A 23,399-nucleotide genomic window follows, 5' to 3' on the forward strand; every position below is an offset into this window, starting at 1 on the left:
CCACCCTCAGATGGGTCTCCTGCAGCATCACCACATCGGCTTTTAAACTTTTCAAATGTGTAAAAACTCTCGCTCTCTTCACCGGGCCCCCTAGCACCCTGCAAGATGACATACTGCTCCTCCAGTTTGTTTTGGACTTCACTGGGACATTGCAGCAGACCAAACACGGACATATGGGCGTGAGAATGAGATGCTGAGTTAAAATGGCACGCAACAGAGTTATGCTTGCGGACTGAGTGAAGGTGTTCCATAAGGTGGTCACCCAGTCTGCGTTTAGTCTCCCCGGTATAGAGGCGACCCTATTGGGAGCAGTGAATACCAAAGTGAAAGAGATGCAAGTGAAATGTTGCTTAACCTGAAAGGAATGTTTGGGGCCTTGAACAGTGAGGAGGTAAAAGGGCAAGTGTTACACCACCTGTGATTGCAAGGGAAGGTGCAGTGGGAAGGAGATGGGGAGTTGCGTGTGATGGAGAGAGGGCAGCGTGGTGGTGCAGTGGTTAGCACTGCTGCCTCACAGCGCTGAGGACCAAGGTTCGATCTCAGCTCCGGATCACTCTACGTTTTGAGTTTGCACATTCTCCTCGTGTCTGCGTGGGTCTCACCCCCACAAATCCAAAGATGTGCAGGGTAGGTAGATTAGCCACGTTAAATTGCCCCTTAATTGGGAAAACAAATTGGGTATTCTAAATTTATTTTTAAAAAGAGTCATGGAGGGAACAGTCCTTGCAGAATATTGACTGGGGGCAGTGTGGGGCATGGGAGCAGATGTCTTTTGTGATGGCACATGCTGGAGCTGGGGGAAACTCCAGAGGATGAATGCAGAAGGTGCGGGGAAAAGTGAGGATAAGAGGAACTCTATTGTGGGAGGGAGCAGAAGGAAATGAGGGCAGAGAAATGGGTAACCCGCTTAAATGCCCTGTGGGGAGATATCCTTGGTTAAGGAAAAAGGCAGACATTTTCGAAGGTGGCATCATCAGAACAGGTGCGACGGAGGCAGAGTCCTTACAGGGTGTGAGAAGTGTAGTTGAGGTAGCTGTGGGAGTTGGTAGGTTTGTAATGAGTACTGGTGGTCAATCTATCACCGGAAATGGAGTCAGAGAGGTCAAGGAAGGGTAGAGAGGCCAAGGAAGGGAAAGGAAGTATCAGAGCTGAACCACTTGAAGATTTGAGAGGGGTGGAAACTGGAATAAAATCGCTTAAAGTTTTTCCAGGGTCAGATGAGAGCATGAAATGGCACCCAATATAGTCATCGATGTAACGGAAAAAAAGTTGAAGGAGCGGGCCTGAGTAGGACTGGAACAGGGAGTGTCCCACATAACCTATTAAGTGCATGACAATGACTTTATATTGGAAAACAACCAGGGTTTTCTATCCCAAGTCAGGACAAGGACCAATCGTTGAGGAACTCCTTTTCTCAAAAGATTGTGAATCTTTGGAATTCGCTACCCCAAAAGGTTGTCTTCATCATTGAATATACTTCAGGCTGAGAGAGACAGTGTTTAGTCTCTCGGAATCAAGAGATATGGAGAATGAGCGGGAAAGTGGAGTTGAGGCAGCCAATGACCGTATTGATTGGCTGAGCAGTTTCCAAGAGCCTTGTGGCCTACTCCTGCCAATCATATCATTATCAAATAAAACATACCACATAAATATTAGGACAAATCACCAAATGCTTGGCCAAAGAGTTATGTTCGAAGGAGCATCTCAAAGGAGGAAGAAGGAGCAGAGAGGCAGGGGGGTTTAAACCTTGAAATTCCAGGCTTTAGGACATCGGCTGCTAAAGACACGGCCACCAATGGTGAAGCGATTAAAATTGGACATGAGCAAGTCACCAGAAGTGGAGGAGTACAGCTCTCTAGGAGTGTTGTGCAGTTGAATGATGAGGGGGCTAAGGCCATTTAGAGATTTAAAAACAAGGATGAGAATTTAAAAATTGTGGCAATGCTTAACTGGGAGCCATTGTATGTCAGTGAGGACAGAGGTAATGGGTGAACCGATCTTGGTGCAAGTTAGGATTGACGCAGCAGAGTTTTGGGTGAACTCAAGTTTAAAAAGGGTAGATTACAGAGAAAAGACCAAACATGCATTGTAATAGTCAAGTCTCGAGGTAGCCAGAGCATGGATGAGGTCTGAGCAGCAGATGAGCGGAGTCAAGGTAGAATCAGGTGACGTGTCGGAGGTAAAAATCGGCTATCTGATGATGGCAGGATATGTGGTCAGAAATGCAACCTCGATCAAATATAATTACCAAGGTTGTGTACAACCTAGTTAAACCTCAAACAGTCATCAGGGAGAGGAATGGTGTTGGTGTCTTGGGAACAGACTTCAGTCTTGCCGGTATTGAGTTAGAGGAAATTTCTGCTCATCCAGTTCTGGGTAGTCTTGCCTGAAAACTTTGAAGAGGAAAGTATTTGTGTTTATGCCCCATCATCTTAATTGTTGAGAGCCATCTATGCACTTACTGATGTCTCCCAGTCCTTTGATCCTGCACCTTATACTTTCAAATTGCTGGTCAGATGAAGGCAAATATTGTGTGTGAAAGCACTGATTTCAAGAATCTGTTTCCTGGTAACAGTCACTGCATTAGCTCAGTCCACCGAAGCTTGGGGCGAAATGTCTGAACAGAATTGTAAAAACCCAAACACCGAGATCACTTGGTGCCCAGCTTTGTTTGCATGTATGTAAATGTGTGAGATTGAAAGACAATTGGTTGGAACTGGATGTGCACATATAGTCCTGTTTTTGGGACACTACTTCATGACAGATGTCAAGACCATGGAGAGGATACAGAGGAGATTCATGAAGGTGATATCAGGAAAGAGAGTGTTGTTTGTAAAACTTCAGACATTTCGACCAATTTATTACTCAAACGTATTGTCCAGGTGCCTTTCTTTGTGAGTTGCACAAAGTACAAATACAAGTGTATGATTCAACCAAATTTATTATTAAACACAGTAAACAATCACCCCCTTAAATTATCCCAAACAATAATAACACTCCCAAGATTCTTAAAACTACCCACGCCGATGAATTCAGTCGAGCTGCGGATCCAATTCTGAGTCTCGGTTGTCTTTGTCTTCCTCGCACCCTGCTTCCTTCTCTGGTCTGTTGTTGAATCTTCTCTATTACCTCTCCGCCAAGTCTTCACCCAAATCCTGGATGGTTGATTTTTATACCCTCCTCATGCTTTTTCAGAAGGTTCTCTGGCCCTCAGCCCATGAGGTCTTGGGGCGGGGATCGTGACACCCAATGGAGTTGCCAATTGCAACACCGCAGGACACCAGGACCCTACCCCAGGGGTCCATCTCTAGCTGGATTGTTCGCATTTAACTTTATATATGGTAACTGTGTGCCAGAAAGTTGAGCTTTATCTGGGCAATCCACAACAATCGATCCATTCGAATGGGACCAATTGTCTCCTGATGTGTTGTTCACAGGGCAGGCCGAGACATGTCCTGGCAGTCTGTCTGCATTCATTGTAAGTTTAATTCCCATCAGGCCCCCTGGAGTTGACTGTGGTTTAAAATGTCCAATCTTATATCGGGCCTAAAATTCAGCCTGTTTTGCCACAAGAGACTTTGGTTTTGAGAGATGAGAGAAACTGAGCTGTTTTCATTCAAGCAATGAAGATTAAGGGGATAAGAACAGAAAAATCTGGAAAGAAACTCAACAGATTTGGCAGCAGCTAATGCGAGAAAACCAGGATTAACGTTTCAGGCCTGTGACCTTTCATTGGAACATCCTGAGCTGCTGAGTTTTTTCCAGCATTTTCTGTTTTTATTTCAGATTTCTTGATTAATAGGATATATGATAGAGTATTTCAAATTAGAAAGGGTTTTAATAAGGTAAAGAGAAAATTATATTTTCACTGGTCAGTGACCTGGTAACTAGAGGGCATTAATATAAGATCATCCATTGACTGGAGCGAGGGTAGGAGTAATCTGTTTATTTAGTGCCCTGACCTTTTTATAGCATATCAATTAGGTTTATTTTCTCCTTTGACACTTCGGAGTGTCACACATGTGAGTTAGATGCATAAAGTTTTTATATATATATATGTGGACAGATACATTTCCCAAACTGTGATGAAGCCTTTTTTAATTAATGTAGCTTATTTCATATCACTAACTGTACATTTCTGGCTTATCATAATAAGGACATTGAAGTACTTGAGAAAGTGCAGAAACAATTTATCAGGATTGAAATGACGCAATGACCCAGCAAGATTGGGCAGTGCTCAAGGAATTTTTAATCTCTTCAAAAGTGAAGCCCAAGAGGAAATCTGGTAGAAATTGTTCAAATGATGAAAGGTTTTGATAAAGTGGATGTGGAGAACTAATAACCAAATATGCTGATAATACTCTGATTAAGCAACATCAGTGTTGAGGGAAATAGATGGTCTATCATCAGAATTGAGAAAATGTAGATATGGAAAAAACTGTTTTCACTTGAGTCCACAACTTGGTTAAAATATAATCAGATCTCAAACGATCCAATTACTAATTTAGATATAATTATTTGCAGAAAGTGGTAAGAATGTGGAGCATGTTGCCACATAGAGTGGTTAAAGTAGGTAACATTGATAATAATAGCTTCATAAGATGCATTTAAGGAAAGGTTTGGTGCAGATTTTAGGGAGCAGAGAATACAGGACTTTTGGAAGGCAGTGTAAAAGAGGTAATTAAATTAGGAAGCAGGAAAAACACTGGGATAAACCAGTTGGCATACAGCTCAATGGCCTGTATCTGTGCCGTCTATTGCATATAATTGTATTTGATGATGGTTTTACAATGCAGTATTTACCTGTGTACCCAGCTCCTCATTCTACTCACCCTTACCACTTGTGCACCTCCCCAAGGCCACACTGGGTAATAGTGTAATTGGACAGTGAACTACACATGGTCGTACTGGATATAGTGTAATTGGACAGTGAACTACACAGGGTCACACTGGATAATAGTGTAATTGACAGTAAACTGCACAGGGTCGCACTGGATAATGGTGTGATTGGACAGTGAACATTGCAGGATTACACTGGATAATAGTGTAATTGGACAGTGAGCTGCACAGGGCCGCACTGGATAATAGTGTATTTGGCCCATCAGCTGCACAGGGTCGCACTGGATAATAGTGTAATTGGACAGTGAGCTGCACAGGGTTGCACGGGATAATAGTGTAATTGGACAGTGAGCTGCTCAGGGTCGCACTGGGTAATAGTGTAATTAGACAGTGAACTGCACAGAGTCGCACTGGATAATAGTGTAATTGGGCAGTGAGCTGCACAGGGTCGTACTGGTTAATAGTGCAATTGGACAGTGAGCTGCACAGGGTCGCACTGGATAATAGTGTAATTGGACAGTGAACTACACAGGGTGGTACTGGATAATAGTGTAATTGGACAGTCACAAAACCCTGTTCCGCCGGAGGGACAAACAGAAGACCTCACGGCAACACCCCCTTCTCCAAGCTCCTGGTCCACCTTAAAAGCCGCCATAGTCAGCACCTGTGAGGAGACGCTTGGGCTCTCGACCAGGAAACACCAAGACTGGTTTGACGAGAACGATCAGGAGATCCAAGAACTCTTTGATCGCAAACGCAAGGCATTCCTGAACTGGCAGCTCCACCAAAGCTCGAGTGAGAGGAAACAAGCCGACAGGCAACTGAACGCTGAGGTACAACAAAGAACCCACGACCTAAAGAACAGATAGTGAGTGGAAAGAGCGCAGGAGACTCAGCAACTCGCCGACAACCACGATGTGCGCGGCTTCTTCAGCACAATCAAAACCATCTACGATCCAAGTACTCAGGGGCCCACCCTACTGAGAGCTAAAAACAGAGAGGCGCTCATCAAAGACAGAGAGCCAGTTAACACCTGCTGGAGAGAGCACTTCGAGGACCTCCTCAACCAAGACACAGCCTTCAACGCAAGTGCCCTCGTCACCATCCCGCAACCCGCCACCATCCCACAACACGCTACCCACCACCATCCTGCAACATGCTACCTGCCACAATCCCGCAACATGCCACCATCCCGCAACACGCTACCCGCCACCATTCCGCAACATGCTGCCCGCCACCATCCCGCAACACACTACCCACCACCATCCCTCAACACGCTACCCGCCACCATCCCGCAACACGCTACCCACCACCATCTGGCAACATGCTGCCCGCCACCATCCCGCAACACGCTACCCGCCACCATCTCAGGACACCCCTAGCTCATCGTGAGGTTGAAAAAAACAACCCCCCACGGCGGCATGTGGCGCAGTGGATAGCACTGGGACTGCGGCGCTGAGGACCCAGGTTCGAATCCCGGTCCTGAGTCACTGCTCGTGTGGAGTTTGCGCATTCTCCCCATGTCTGTGTGGGTTTCACCCCCACAACCCAAAGATGTGCAGGTTAGGTGGATTGGCCACGCTAAATTGCCCCTCAATTGGAAAAAAAATAATTGGGTACTCTAAATTTTAAAAAAAACATCCCCGGCTGAAGAACAACAAGGCCTCTGGCGCAGATGGAATCCCCGTAGAAGTACTAAAATGCGGCGGAGATGCACTCTTGACAAGAATCCACTACCTCATCACCCTTGTCTGGAAGAAGGAGAGCATGCCTTAATTGTGACCATCTTCAAGAAAGGAGACAGAGCCAACTGCGGAAATTACAGAAGGATTTCCCTCGTTTCCGCCACGGGAAAGGTCATCATGAGAATACTCCTCAAACGCCTCTCAGTGACTGAAGAACTCCTCCCTGAATCTCAGTGCGGCCTCCGCCCTTCAAGAGGCTCAATGCACATGATCTTCAGCTTGCAACAAATCCTGGAAAAGTGCTGGGAGCAGTCTCAACCTCTGTACATGGCCTCCTTCGATCTCGCAAAGGCCTTCGACTCTGTCAACCATGAGGGACTGCAGAGCATCCTCCTCAAATGCTGCTGCCCGCAGAAATTCGTCACCATTCTCCGTCTGTTCCATGATGACATGCAAACCATGATCCTCACCAACGGAACTACCACAAACCCAATATGTGTGCAAACTGGGGTCAAACAGGGTGCGTTATCGCTCCAACGCTCTTCTCCATCTTCCTCGCAACAACACTCCACGCCATCACCCGGAAGCAACAACACTCCACCCCGTCAATCGGAAGCTTCCCCTGGAGTGGTGCTAACCTACCAGACAAGCAGGAAACTGATCAACTTCCGACGCCTCCAGGCCAGAACCAAGACCACGTCAACCTCTGTCATCGAGCTGCAGTACGCAGACGATGCCAGTGTGAGAGACCGAGCTGAAAACCATTGTCAGCACATTCACCAAGGCATATGGGAGAATGGGTCTCAGAGTAAACATCTGGAAAACAAAGGTTCTCTACCAGCCCGCTCCTGCCATGCAAAACTGTCCCCCAACCATCAAGATTCAGGGTGAGCTCCTGGACAATGGGGATAATTTCCCATACCTCGGAAGCCACCTTTCCATGCGAGCAGACATTGACGACAAAACCTAGCATCAACTCCAATGCGCCAGTATAGTCTTAGGACGCCTGAGGAACAGAGTATTTTAAGACTGAGACCTCAAAACCAGCATCACGCTCATGCTCTACAGAGCAGCCCATGAGCCCTCCTGTATGCATCAGAAACATGGACAATGTACAGCAGACACCTCAAATCACCTCAAATCCATGGCGAGATATCGCCAAAGTTGCTTCCACAAAATCCTGCAAATCCACTGGCAGGATAGGCATACCAATGTGAGCGTCCTCTCCCCAGCCAATATCCCGAGATCGAGGCACTGGCCATTGACCAGCTGCGATGGGCAGGCCACATGTCCGACACAAGGCACCCAGAACAAGGCACTCCACTCCCAGCTTTGCAATGGCAAGCGATCACTAGGCGGGCAGAGGAAACACTACAAGGACACTCTGAAAGCAGGGCAGCATGGTGGCACAGTGGTTAGCACTGCTGCCTCACGACACCGAGGTCCCAGGTTCAATCACGACTGTAGGTCACTGTCCGTGTGGAGTTTTCACGTTCTTCCCATGTTTGTGTCTGTTTCGCCCCTTAATTGGAAAAATGAATTAGGTACTCTAAATTTTTTATTTTTTTTTAAAAGACACTCTGAAAGCCACCCTAAATAATGCAACATCGCCGCCAACACGTTGGAAACGCTTGCCTCAGGACGCAGAAATTGGGGGAAAAAAGCATCTGCAAAGGCGCCAATCATCTTGAGCGGCGTAGAGTGAAGTGCGTGGAGGCCAAATATAAACAGTGAAAGGAGAGTGCAGAATCCAGAGAGTCCCACTCACTCTCCTCATCAAGCACTGCTTGCCAAACCTGTGGCGGAGTCTGCGGATCCAGGATTGGACTATTCAGCCCCCGCAATACCCACCTCCCCAGAGTGGAAGCAAACCATCCTCGGCGCTCAGGGGCTCCCCAAGAAGAAGTGTGATTCGACAGGGAACTGCACAGTGTGATTGGACAGTGAGCTGCACAGCATCGTAATGTGTGATAGTGTAATTGGGCAGTGAGCTGCAGTGGTTCACATTAGATAATAGTGTAATTGGACAATGGACTACGCAGAGTCACACTGGTTGGTAGTGAAATTGAACAATGAACTGCGCAGGGTCACACTGGATAATAGTGCAATTGGACAGTGAATTGCGCAGGGTCACACTGGATAATTATGTAATTGGACAGTAAACTGCAGAGGATCACACTTGTTAATGTGATTGGACAGTAACCTGCACAGAGTCACACTGGATAATAGTGTAATTAGATAGTGAACTGCACAGAGTCTCACTGGATAATAGTGAAGCTGTACAGCCGCACAAGGTCACACGGCATAGTAATATACTTGGATAGTGAACTGCACAGGGTCATAATGTACAATGTAATTGTACAGTGAACTGCACAGGGTCACACCAGTTAATAGTGTAATTGGACAGTGAACTGCACAGTGTCACACTGGATAATAGTGAAATTGGACAGTGAACTGCACAAGAGTCGTACTGGATAATAGTGCAATTGACCGTGATTTGCACAGGGTCACACTGGATAATAGTGAAATTGAACAATGAACTGCACAATATCACACTGGATTATAGTGTAATTGGATAGTGAACTACATACGGTTACTCTGGATAATAGTGTAATTGGACAGTGAACTGCACAGTGTCACACTGGATAATAGTGTAATTGGATAGTGAACTACATACGGTTACTCTGGATAATAGTGTAATTGGACAGTGAACTGCACAGTGTCACACTGGATAATAGTGTAATTGGACAGTGAACTACATACGGTTACTCTGGATAATAGTGTAATTGGACAGTGAACTACATACGGTTACTCTGGATACTAGTGTAATTGGACAGAACTGCACAGTGTCACACTGGATAATAGTGTAATTGGACAGTGAACTGCACAGGATCGTACTTGGTGATAGTGTAATTGGCCAATTTGCTGCACAAGGTCACACTGGATAATAGCGTAATTGGACAGTGAACTACATACGGTTACTCTGGATAATAGTGTAATTGGACAGTGAACTGCGCAAGGTCACTGGATAATAGTGTAATTGGACAGTGAACTGCACACTGTAGATAGTGAACTGCACAGTATCGCACTGGATAATAGTGTAATTGGACGGTGAACTGCACAGGGTCGAACTGGATAATAGTGCAATTGACAGTGAGCAGTACAGGGTCACACGGGATAATAGTGTAATTGAACAGTGAACTGCACAGCATCTTAGTAGGTGATAGTGTAATTGGACAGTGAGCTGTAGTGGTTCACATTGGATAATAGTGTAGTTGGACAGTGGACTATGCAGGGTCACACTGGATAACAGTGAAATTGGACAATGTACTGCATAGGGTCACATGGATAATAGTGCAATTGGGCAGTGAACTGCGCAGGGCCACACTGGATAATAGTGCAATTGGACAGTGAACAGCAGGGGGTCACACTGGATAATTGTGTAATTGGACGGTGAACTACAGAAGGTCACACTGGTTAATAATGTGATTGCACAGTGAGCAACACAGGGTCACACTGGATAATAGTGCAATTGGACAGTGGACTACGCAGGGTCACACTAGATAATAGTGCAGCTTGACAGTGCACTGCGCAGGGTCACACTGGATAATTGTGTAATTGGACAGTGACCTGCACAGAGTCTGGATAATAATGTAATTGGATAGTGAACTGCACAGGATCACACTGGATAATAGTGTAATTGGATAGTGAACTGCACAGGGTTGCACTGGTTAATAATGTGATTGGGCATCAGCTGCACAGGGTCACACTGGAAGGACAGTGAACTGCACAGAGTCACACTGGATAATAGTGTAACTATACAGTGAGCTGCACAGTGTCAGACTGCATAATAATATACTTGGATATTGAACTGCACAGGGTCATACTGGACAATGTAATTGTACAGTGAGCTGCACAGGATCACATTAGTTATAAGTGTAATTGGACAGTGAACTGCAGTGTCACATTGGATAATAGTGTAATTGGACAGTGAACTGTACAGAGTCGTACTGGATAATAGTGTAATTGGACAGTGAACTGCAGAGGGCCATACTGGATAATAGTAATTGGACAGAGAACTGCACAGGGTCACACTGGATAATGGTGCGATTGGACAGAGAACTGCACAGGGTCGCACTGGATAATCGTGCAATTTGGAAAATGAGATGCACATGGTCAAACTGGCTAATAGTATGATTGGACAGTGAGCCAACTTGGTTCACTGCTGATTAATGTAAATGAAGAGGGCTTAACACTCAGATTAAGTGCAACAAGAGAGTGATCTGTAAAGAGTCATAGTTAGACACTGCTGTGTTCCAAACGAGTGATATAAAGCTACCAGGGATAGCGCCAGTCTCTCCAGTAAATTAATCATTTTGTGTTGCAATTTACATAAACAGGGGCTGTTTAGCACGGGGCTAAATCGCTGGCTTTGAAAGCAGACCCAGGCAGGCCAGCAGCACGGTTCAATTCCCGTACAAGCCTCCCCGAACAGGCGCCGGAATGTGGCGACTAGGGGCTTTTCACAGTAACTTCATTTGAAGCCTACTTGTGACAATAAGCGATTTAAATTTTTTAAAAATATCATTCTGAGCACGATTTGACCTGTACAAAGTCACACTAGCTATTATATGACCAGGCTGTATGTACCATGTGCTGAGGAAATGAGATATAAAGTTACTGGAAAAAGGATTGAAAAGGATTGAGTGACTGGATACAAGTTTGAATGAATCCCAAAGACTGTGAGCTTTTTAATTTTTACCGTATTAATTATTGTGTACTGTGTAGGGCAGTCCCTGGAGGTGATAGCCATAGGTTTAGGCTAAGCGGTGACAGATTTAAAACAGAAATGCAGAGGAATTAGTTCATTCAAAGGTGGTAATTCTGTACAATTCTCTACCCCAGAGTGCAGTGGTCTCTGGATTACTAAACAAATTTAAGAAGGGGATAGAGTAACAGGATAAGGATTTGGGGGAGTGGTCAGGACGGTGGAGATGAGGCCGAGATGGGATCAGCCATGATTGTATTGAATGGCGGAGCAGGCTCGAGGGGCTGAATTGCCTACTCCTCCTTGTTCTTATGTTTATGTTAGAAAGTGCACAGCATCAGGAATATCCAATGAGTATGCAGTGAAAGTGATGAGTGGACGCCTGTTAATCCATCTTGTTAGTGTCAGTGGAATGCCTTTGGGCAGTCGTTTTGGTCATTGTTTCTGATAACCATCGCTTGACGACAGCCTGTCATTATCTGATGGAAATATTCAGATGATGGTGGAAATAGGCTTATACAAACAACTGCAATGCTTTACAGTTTTGAGCGGTGAACGTTGCCCCTTGCTAAATTTAAATTTGAAAACATTCTACAAGCTAAACATTCAGGGACCAGTGGAGAGGGGAGGAAGGTGAGCAGGATGGAGAAGAATGCTCCATGCATCATACACTGGGAAGTGAAATGTAGCTTTTGCCTAAATATCTGAATGTGTTTAGACCAAACATACGAGGATATCTGACTCCACATCATCTGGGACTCTGATTTCCTCATCAGCCTTTCTGTCAACCAGTTACAATTCCCAAGGTCCTCTCTCAAATCATATAAATAGGAGTGTTGCATTTATAGGGCAGTAATCTCCCTCTCATTCTCTCTCACTCCCTCTCATTTTCTCCCATTCACTCTCTCTCTCTCTCTCTCACACACATAAATAATGTCTGTAGTAGGAAACAGAAGTAATGGTGCCAGAGTGGGTGTCTCTTTTTGAATTTAGGGATATTATCCAACTCCATGAGCCGTTATCTTGCCTGTTAACCTTTTGTGTGGCAGCTTATCGAATGCCTTTTGGAAATCCAGGTGTACTTGACTGATTCCCTTTCATCTACCTTGTTAGTTAAATCCACAAAAACTCTGAATAAATTTGTCAAACAGCATTTCCCTTTTGTGAAACCATGTTGCTTTGTTACAATCAAACTATGCTTTTCTACATAGATTGTAAAGACAACCTTAATAATAGATTCCAATGTTTTCCCAAAGACTGATGATGGGCTAGCTGGCCTGTAGTTCCCTGTTTTCATTCTCACTCCTTCCTTGAAAAACAGACTTATGTTTGGCAAATTACAATCTGCTGGGACCGTTCCTGAATCCAAGGAATTTTGGGAGCTATCCCTTTTAGAACTTGAGGGCGTAGGACATCCAGTCCTGTGGATTTGTTGTATTTTAACCCCTTTAGCTTCCCCAGTATATTTTGTCTGCTAAAATTAGTCACTTTAATTTCTCCTCAGCCTCTTGTTGTTGTCTATTTCTGGTATGGAATTGTGACTTCTACTGTGAAGAAACACACAAAATATTTGTTCAATGCCTCTGCCATTTCCTCATTTGCCTTCATAATTTCTCCTGTCTTTGCTTCAATGGGATCAGAGTTTACTTTTGCTACCCTCTTCCTTTTTATATGATTATAAAAGCTTTTATTCTAATCTTTTATATTTGTTGGCTAGTTTACTCTCATATTCTATTTTTTCCATTTTTGTCAACTTTCTGATGGCCCTTTACTTGATACTGTTCTTTGCAACCCTAAACCTCTTTTAACCTCATGTTATCCTTAACTTCCTGAGTGAGTCACTGATGGATCGTTTTGATGAGATTTTGTTCTTCAATGGCATGTATTTTTTTGAACATTTTTAATTGTTTCTTTAAATGTTTATTTACCACCATACAATGAAGCCTATTTTCCCAATCAGTCGTAGCCAGTTCTCCCCTCATACGTTGTAATTGGCTTTGTTTAAGTTTAAGATTCTTGTTTGTAATTGGAGTATGCCACTTTCAAAATTGAATGGTATTATGATCACTTTTTCCCAGTGGATGTTTTGCTATGCCATTACCAATTAACACTGCTTCTTTACCCAGTACTGGATCTTAAATAGCTTTATCCTTGGTTGGCTCCACATGTATTGCTCCAAGAGACTTGAAAATTGAACAAGCACATCCTCTGGACCACCCTTGCCAATGTGATTGTCTTGGTCTATATGAAGATCAAGGTCCGCACAATGATTACATTGCCTTTATTTCAAGCTTCATTAATTTCTTGTTTAATACTTTGTCCAAGGAATACCTACTGTTAGGGGGTTTATAAACTACTGCCACCAGTGTTTACTGACTCTTGCTAGTCCTAATTTCCACACTTACTGATTCCACCTCATGATCTTCTGAGGCCAGATCCTTCCTTTTTTTAAAAATTTAGAGTACCCAATTTTTATTCCAATTAAGGGGCAACTTATTATGGCCAATCCACCTACCCTGCACATCTATGGGTTGTGGGGGCGACTCGGGGAGGATGTGCAAACTCTACATGGTCAGTGGCCCGGGGCCGGGATCGGACCCAGGCCCTCGGCGCCGGCAGCAGTGCTAACCACTGTACCACCATACCGCCCCAGCCAGATCCTTTCTCACTGATGTCCTCATGACATCCTTTACTATCAGGGCTACCCCTCCTCCTTTTGCAATTCTGTCTTTCTGAAATATTATGCACGCTGGAATATTTACTTCCTGACCTTGATCCCCTTGCAACTATGTTTCTATAATGGTATTTAGATCGAAACCATTTACCTCTATTTGTGCCACTAGTTCATCCTTCTTATTGCAATGCATTTTGCATTCAGTTAACAAACCTTTATTTTTTCTTATTACGGTTACCTGCAATTACCTTATTTCTTGTAGCCCAGTTAATGTTAAAACTCTCACCCCTTCCTATCTCTCTCTTTATCCACATCATGTAACCGCTACAGATTCTAGTTGCAGTAGCATTCAGTTTTGAAGAAATAAGGAAATAATTTTCAGTGTGAGTTCCTGTAACGAGACACGGTGATTCAGTAATTCTCTTCCCTCACTGTTTTCTGCCTATGCACTCGGCACATGACATATACTGCGTTAAAAATTAACTGAATCATTTATTATAAATCCGATGCTATTAAAGATTACATCATTGCAGCGAACATGAAATGCATCTGATAGTGTTTTGGTAGATACGATATTGTACAAATGTACCAAGGACACAATATATTTGAAGTAGTACACATATTCTTCAAACCAGTTTAAAGGCAGGTTAAAACCCCATGTTCCACTCTCCCATCCTCACCCATCCATATCTTTACTGAATGCTGCTCCTGTGATTTCCTGGGGAAAGCCTGTGCCAAATGCAAGGCATCAGGATGAAAGGGAAAGTCCAAACGAAAGCGTATATGATGCGTGCAAAGCGCTATAATAGGTTACCTGCACTTCCCCAATGTAGGGTATTGATTTTCCATTAAATGCCTGTGCGGCAGAGTTACTTGTAAACTAACAACAGTACACTCTGGTCTTTGATGTAAAGAATACGAGTACAAAACATCCCTTCATTACTCTCATTGGACCATCGACTCTTAAGTAAGTACAGTGGATTACTTGGGAACATATAGGCCGTGTTTGCAAAAGCTTCCTGACTTTGAAGCACCGGATGCCCTTTCACTTGATGAGCCTAGTGCGTAATCGAAGTGTCCGAAAAGATGGAACTGGTGGAGTCTGAGTCCGACTTCAACTGCAGGATTTTGGGGTGTTTGATCTCTGGGAATTCCTCGCTGACGGCAAGGCGGATTTTGCCGTTTTGGCAGTCCTTCACCGGCTCCAGGAACACCACATGTTTGCCGCTGCCCGCCTTGCGGCCAGTGTCGTCATTGCAGGGTGGGGTGGCGGTCAGGATGGAAGACTGGGCGCTGCACTCGTTTGGCAGGGAGGGCGTTTGTCCTGGCTTACACCAGCAGCGGCATGGAGTCAGGTACAAATACATGAGCACCAAGACCAGACTCACCACACAACCCAGGAGCGTGGTGAGCCCGGTGTTGAAGCCCTCCCCGTCGAGCTTTTCATAATGCACGGTCACATTGACCTCACGGGACTCGTTGCGCATCAGCCGCTTGTTGGTTGCCATGCAAGTGTAGACCCCTGAATGCTCTTTCTGAGCCTTGCGGATCTCCAAGGTTCCATTGGAGTAGAGTTTAAATGTCTCATTGGCACTGTTGGTGTACATGATGAGTTCTTTGTTTGGTGAAATCCACTGATAGGTTGTCTGCTCGTCCTGCAAGCTGGTGTTACAGCTGATAAGCACTGACTCCCCAACCACCCCCTGGAAGCTAGCATCTACCATTCCGATCAGCCCGTAAGCTGAAGTACAGTTTTCAAACATCTTTCGGTGCTTCAGAAAGCGCAGCGTGGCCTTGGGCTGCCTGAGGGCCAGGCAGGTGTGCTCCTCTCGGAAGTCGTGAACAGAATTAAACCCACTCTTCTCCCAGTGGAGGAACATTCTGTACAGAGTGCAGTCGCAATTCAAAGGGTTGTTGTGCATGTAGAGGCCATTTTTAATGGTCTGAGGCAATGCAATCACCTCGTCAATGGGGATAGAAGTGAGCATGTTGGAGGAGATATCCATTATCTTGAGTTGAGGCAGGTTGCCTTCCTGCAAGGCGCTGAATGGGAAATCAATCAACAGGTTCCAGCTGAGGTATACCTTCTGCACATTGCTGAGTCTGAGCAGGGCACCACTGTCCACTCGTGCTATCTGATTGTTGTAAAGCAGCAGCTCTTGCAGATTGGTCAGCTCCTCGAAGAAGTGATTCTCCACCGAGTGCAGTCTGTTGGAGGACAGGTCCAAGTGCAGGAGCTGGGAGGCATTGTGGAAGGCCCCTGCAGAAATGTGGCGGATGCGATTGTGGCCGACTCTGAGTGTACGCAGGCGAGGTAGCTGTGCCAGCCAGTTATCCTGCAGCTGATGGAGGTTGTTATGACTGAGGTCCAGGCTAGTTGCAGTGGCGGGGAGTCCAGGAGGCACCAGGGACAGGCTCTGACTGACACAGCTCAGCAGATCTGAGGCACAAATACACACCATAGGGCAAATGTGGAGACTGTCCCTTGCTCTGTGTGTGAATGACTCTGATAAGTGCAGTTCTGCCACCAGCAACCACAGAACCGGAGTTACCATTCCAGAAATACTCATGGTCTAATCCTGCTGCACCACAATGAGACACTGCAGTGAAGTTTGCTGAGGAGTTAAACAGTCACTTTCATTTCTCAGCAGTTTTAACATTTAAACATGAACGTGAACAGCACAAAGGACCACATACTGCAGGGGTGACAACTTTTAGGCAAGTTCAGAGCACGGTGTTCAGTCATCGGGATTGTAGCTGAGGTCATATGACGGCATAATGTCCCAGAATCAATTGACACAGGTTACTTGCCTGCGGTACTGTCTTTCATGAAAGTACTTACAGCTGAGATTTTCCTTCAGCTCAGTGGCTGACCTTCCTCTCGGTAGAGTTGGTGTTGCTGATATCTCGTGATTTCTCATCAATACACAATGTTATCTAGAATGTAAAACTCCCTTCCCTGTAATCTCTGAGCAGATGAAGTTACGCAGCACACAGGACATCAACACAAAGTGAATGAGAAAAGCTTCTTGTCTCCCGGTGCCACAGCTTCAGTCACTTGTTTTTCTCTGGACAAATCCTTAAATGCAGATGCACCTCAGCACGCAGCGATTCATAACTTTCTGCTGTTGACTCGTGAAGAAGCAGAAAGCTCCGTGCTTCCCCACAGCCTGTGTATCATTGATCTCTCTCTTGATTTCTATTTAAACTGGAGTGGATGGGGGTGGGCAGGGCCTGCTTCATGGCTTGTTGCTGATTGGCTGCCAGCAGTATGTTCACTGTTTAAGTGGGTTTCTATTGCAGTATTGTGCAGCTTACATTCATTCACCACTAGTGGGTGGAGTTGAACTGCCTGAACTGTTATCTGCACTTGTTTCTCTGAGGCAATAGCGGAGTCAAAGACAGCAGCTGGTCCCATTGCCAGAGCTTGAGTTTTACAAGGGTACAGGGACAAGTGTAGGTCTGACTGTGACTATTCGGATAGAGACTAGTTCTCTGAGTGAAAACACAAGGGGACCTGCTGTCATGGGGGCATTGAATCAGGAGGCTACTACTAGCTGTGAGGAGGTGAAAGCAAGCTTAGTGTTTCATGACAGGGATTAGGGTGTTAACTTGCGCTGTCAGGAGAATGTGATCGGAATGGCTCTCAATATAGTCTGCTCGCTGATTCAGGTGTGACTCCCTGAATGAGGTGTTATTCTCTAACATTCTCAGTGCACTGCGCGACAACCAGAGAAACGATGGGCGAACAAACTGTTCTCAGATCTGTCAATCTTGATCTTGTGTCTGTATGATAACAGCCCAGTGACTTCTGATTTCTTGCTCACTCTTTATGGGAAAGCATCTGTTACCTGCTCTGTACCTCAACAGCAGGGTTGAAATTAAGGGCTTAATGTGTTGCAGGCATTGACCCCTTTCTCCTTGTTTGCTCGTACATATCGGAGCTCTCATTTGCTATCGTTTTTCTGTCCGTTTCTTTGTTGGTAACATGTTGCACATCATGTTCTTTTGTTATGCTACACGATTGTGTTTGTGGTCACAGTAATGTATTTGGACTCAGACATAGTATTGAATTGTAGGGTGGTTACAGTACAGAAGGAGGCCATTCAGACTGCTGTGTTCATAGTAGCTCTCTGCAAGAGCAACTCAGCTTGCCCCCGAGTACAAATGATGCTGCTTGACCTCAGGTCACCAGGGGTCATGATGTCACTTTTAGCGTATATTTTTGTTTCACTGCATCAGATGGTTACTGTTCTCTATTGGGAAGATGCTGTTTTAGTGTCTACAGGTTCCACTGCAGCAGGGGTAGCATCCGCTCTGCGATGACTTCCATGTGTTTAGCATGCAGTTCACACTTTGATTATGTAAAAGTGATAACCATCAATTCAGTCGAGTCGGTTGTTATCGAAGAACTGTGGTTTTAATCAAATAGAAATGTGCCAACCAGTTGCTCCTCCCGCACTGAGAGCCTGTCCCAGATCAGCCGGTTATATACCTCCTCAGATGGGCGGAGCCACAGGCGGAGCCAACAGCAGCATCAATCCAACAACAGCAATAACTAGCAATGGAACAACGGTAACAGTGAGTATATACAATAGCCATACGTGGCTCACCACATTCACCCCCTGCTAAAAAAAAGTCCTGCGGGGGTGAAGCGGACTCATAGGTTCAGCCTCACTGGAGGGTGTATCGTCCGCTGTGAACGCCTCAGCCCCGGCTGCAGTGTAGGCGCTGCCGTTGAGACCTTCGACTACGGAAGCACGTCGTCCTCACAACAGAGTCCCGGTCAGGGTGATGGTGCAAGGGCGGTTCTAATGCACCCGGGAAAGGACGATGGGGTAGATGGGGAAGTAGAAGGAAAGGATGAGGTGATGGCGGGCGCGGGGATACCCAAGGATGATGGGGTGGATGGGGAGATGGAAGGAAGGGATGAGGTGATGGCGGGCGCGGGGATACCCAAGGATGATGGGGTAGATAGGGAGATAGAAGGAAGGGATGAGGTGATGGCGGGCGCGGGGATACCCGATGGGGCCAGGTCCCTGAGGGAGACTGTGTCCTGCCGTCCGTCGCGGTGTGCCATGTAGGCAAACTGAGGGTTCGCGTGGAGAAGCTGAACCCTCTCGACCAAGGGGTCGGCCTTATGGCTCCTCGCGTGTTTCCGGAGGAGTCCTGGCCCAGGTGTCGTGAGCCAGGACGGAAGCGAGACCCTGGAGATCGATGTCCTGGGAAAGACAAATAGACGATCATGAGGGGTCTCGTTAGTGGCAGTACACCAGAGTGACCGGATAGTGTGGAGCGTGTCAGGGAGGACTTCCTGCCAGCGGGCGACTGGGAGACTTCTAGACCGTAGGGCCAGAAGGACGGCCTTCCAGACCATAGCATTCTCCCTCGCCACCTGCCCGTTTCCCCAGGGGTTGTAGCTGGTAGTCCTGCTTGAGGCGATGCCCTTACTGAGCAGGTACTGACGCAGCTCGACACTCATAAAGAGGAGCCCCGATCGCTATGTATATAAGTGGGGAAACCGAACAGGGTGAAGATGCTGCGCAGGGCCTTGATGGCAGTGGCAGAAGACATGTCGGGGCATGGGATTGCAAAGGGAAAACGTGAGTACTCATCAACAATGTTGAGAAGGTACACATTACGATCAGTGGAGGGGAGGGGCCCTTGGAAATCCATGCTGAGGCGCTCAAAGGGGCAGGAAGCCTTCACCAGGTGGGCCTTGTCTGGCCGATAGAAGTGCAGCTTGCACTCCGCACAGACTTGGCAATCCCTGGTCATGGCCCTGACCTCCTCTGCGGAGTAGGGCAGGTTGCGGGCCTTGACAAAGTGAAGAAGCCGGGTGACCCCCGGATGACAGAGGTCATTGTGGATAGCCCGTAACCGGTCTGCCTGCGCGTTGCCACAGGTGTCACTGGACAGGGCATCTGGGGGCTCATTGAGCTTCCCAGGATGATACAAGATGACGTAGTTGTAGGTGAAGAGCTCGATCCTCCACCACAAAATCTTGTCGTTCTTAATTTTGCCCCACTGCATGTTACTAAACATGAAGGCAACTGACCGTTGGTCTGTGAGGAGAATGAATCTCCTGCTGGCTAGGTAATGCCTCCAGTGCCGCACAACTTCCACAATGGCTTGCGCCTCCTTTTCAACAGAGGAGTGTCGAATCTCGGAGGCATGGACGGTACGGGAAAAAAATGCGACAGGCCTCCCTGCCTGGTTAAGAGTGGCTGTAGGGCAAAGTCAGACGCATCGCTTTCTACCTGGAAAGGGATGGATTCATCCACAACGTGCATCGTGGCCTTGGCAATCTCGGTTCTGATGCGGTTGAAGGCCAGGCGGGCCTCAGCCATCAGGGGAAAGGTGGTGGACTTAATGAGTGGGTGGACTTTGTCCGTGTAGTTGGGCAGCCACTGGGCATAGTAAGAGAAGAACCCCAAGCACCTTTTCAGGGTCTTGGGGCAGTGGGGAAGGGGGAGTTGCAGGAGTTGGCGCATGCAGTCGGGGTCAGGCCCTAGGACGCCGTTTTCCGCGACATAGCCGAGGATGGCTAGTCGGGTTGTGGGATAAACGCATTTCTCCTTATTTCATGTCAAATTAAGGAGTCGGGTGGTGCGGAGGAATTTTTGAAGATTGACGTTCTGGTCCTGCAGGTCATGGCCGCAGATGGTAACATTATCCAAGTACGGGAACGTGGCCCGCAGCCAGTACTGGTCGACCATTCGGTCCATCGTTCGTTGGAAGACCGAAACCCCGTTGGTGACCCCGAAGGGAACCCTGAGGAAATGGAAGAGACAGCCACCTGCCTCAAAGGCAGTGTACTGCCGGTCCTCCCGCCGGATAGAGAGCTGGTGGCATGCGGACTTCAAGTCTACCGTAGAGAAGACTCAATACTGCGCAATCTGATTGACCATGTTAGATATGTGCGGGAGGGGGTACACATCGAGCAGCGTATACCGGTTGATCGTCTGACTGTAGTCGACTACCATCCGGTACTACTCCCCGGTCCTGACGACCACCACTTGTGCTCTCCAGGGGCTATTACTAGCCTCAGTGATCCCTTCCCTCAGGAGCTGCTGGACCTGATGAAGGCCTTGTCTTGAGCACTGTAACGTCTGCTCCGGGTGGCAACGGGCTTACAGTCTGGGGTGAGGTTCGCGAAGAGCGAGGGAGGAGCGACTTTCAGGGTCGCGAGGCTGCAGACGGTGAGAGGGGGCAGGGGTCCCCCGAACTTTAGGGTTAGGCTACAAAGGTGACATTGAAAGTCTAACCCTAGTAGGAGAGGGGCGCAGAGATGGGGAAGGACGTAGAGGTTGAAATTGGCGTACTCGACGCCCTGTATCACTAGGTTGACAGTGCAATACCCCCGGATCTGCACAGAGTGTGACCCGGAAGCAAGGGATATGGTTTGTGAGACGGGGAGGACCCGGAGAGAACAGTGCCTTACCATGTCCGGGTGGATGAAGCTATCCGTGCTCCCGGAGTCGAAGAGGCAGGACGTCTCCTGCCCGTTGAGTCTGACGGCCATCATGGAGTTTTGAAGGCGGTACGGCCGGGACTGGTCGAGTTGGATCGAGCTGAGTTGATGACGATAAGCCTTGGCATTGTCATGCTGGTTACGAAATGGCGGCCCACACGGGTCGCACGTGGCGGGCGGAGTCGACGGCGTCGGCCAAGATGGCGGCCCCCACGGGTTGCACGAGATGAGTGATGCGTCAGCAGGGGGCGGTCCCGGCAGGCACGATGCCACGCTGCAGGGCCTGTGAGTCTCAGACCAGGCTTGGGAGGCTTTTGATTTTTGGGCTTGGACTTTAGGCCTGGCTAGGCATACCTTAGCGTAGTGTCCCTTCTTGCCACACTCGTTGCACGTAGCGTTTCGAGCCGGGCAACGCTGCCAGGGGTGCTGGCCCTGCCCGCAGAAGTAACAGCACAGCCCTCCAGAGTTGGCAGACTGCCGCGCGGCGCAGGTATGAGGCACGCCTGGGTCGGGTGATGACTACGCCTCCGACGTCCCCGAGGATGCCGCGTGGTCGGATGGGAAGGCATCCAGGCTCTGGAAAGACACTTCCAGCGAGGTAGCCAGTTTCACCATCTCCTCGAGGTCTAGGGCCCCTTTCTCGAGCAGCCGTTGCCGGATGTAGCTGGACCGGACACCTGCCACATCGGTGTCTTAGAACATAGAACATTACAGCGCAGTACAGGCCCTTCGGCCCTCAATGTTGCGCCGACCTGTGAAACCACTCTAAAGCCCATCTACACTATTCCCTTATCGTCCATATGTCTATCCAATTACCATTTGAATGCCCTTAGTGTTGGCGAGTCCACTACTGTTGCAGACAGGGCATTCCACACCCTTACTACTCTGAGTAAAGAACCTACCTCTGACATCTGTCTTATATCGATCTCCTCTCAACTTAAAGCTATGTCCCCTCGTGTTAGACATCACCATCCGAGGAAGAAGGCTCTCACTGTCCACCCTATCCAATCCCCTGATCATCTTGTATGCCTCAATTAAGTCACCTCTTAACCTTCTCTCTAACGAAAACAGCCTCAAGTCCCTCAGCCTTTCCTCATAAGATCTTCCCTCCATACCAGGCAACATTCTGGTAAATCTCCTCTGCACCCTTTCCAATGCTTCCACATCCTTCCTATAATGTGGCGACCAGAATTGCACGCAATACTCCAAATGCAGCAGCACCAGAGTTTTGTACAGCTGCAACATGACCTCATGGCTCCGAAACTCAATCCCTCTACCAATAAAAGCTAACACACCGTACGCCTTCTTAACAACCCTCTCAACCTGGGTGGCAACTTTCAGGGATCTATGTACATGGACACCGAGATCTCTCTGCTCATCCACACTGCCAAGAATCTTACCATTAGCCCAGTACTCTGTCTTCCTGTTATTCCTTCCAAAATGAATCACCTCACACTTTTCTGCATTAAACTCCATTTGCCACCTCTCAGCCCAGTATTTTCTGCAGTAGCCTACGGTGGGGAACCTTATCAAACGTTTTACTGAAATCCATACACACCACATCAACTGCTTTACCCTCATCCACCTGTTTGGTCACCTTCTCAAAGAACTCAATAAGGTTTGTGAGGCACAACCTACCCTCCACAAAACCGTGTTGACTATCTCTAATCAAATTATTCCTTTCCAGATGATGATACATCCTATCTCTTATAAACCTTTCCAAGATTTTGCCCACAACAGAAGTAAGGCTCACTGGTCTATAGTTACCGGGGTTGTCTCTACGCCCCTTCTTGAACAAGGGGACAACATTTGCTATCCTCCAGTCTTCTGGCATTATTCCTGTAGACAAAGATGACTTAAAGATCAAAGCCAAAGGCTCAGCAATCTCCTCCCTAGCTTCCCAGAGAATCCTAGGATAAATCCCATCTGGCCCAGGGGACTTATCTATTTTCACACTTT

General features: G+C 47.1%; 2 protein-coding genes across 2 annotated transcripts in view; one reads left to right on the forward strand and one right to left on the reverse strand.

The window, feature by feature from the left end:
- Positions 1-23,399, forward strand: part of rnf123 (ring finger protein 123) — a 718,228-nt gene that overhangs the window by 554,896 nt on the left and 139,933 nt on the right. The window lies entirely within an intron of this gene.
- On the reverse strand, positions 14,439-17,131 carry amigo3 (adhesion molecule with Ig-like domain 3). Its single transcript, XM_072472028.1, has one exon. It carries the CDS (start codon positions 16,534-16,536, stop codon positions 15,025-15,027), a length of 1,512 nt encoding a protein of 503 aa, XP_072328129.1. The 5' UTR covers positions 16,537-17,131; the 3' UTR covers positions 14,439-15,024.

Source organism: Scyliorhinus torazame, chromosome 13 (assembly GCF_047496885.1).
Source record: "Scyliorhinus torazame isolate Kashiwa2021f chromosome 13, sScyTor2.1, whole genome shotgun sequence".
NCBI classification, from domain to species: Eukaryota; Metazoa; Chordata; class Chondrichthyes; order Carcharhiniformes; family Scyliorhinidae; genus Scyliorhinus; species Scyliorhinus torazame.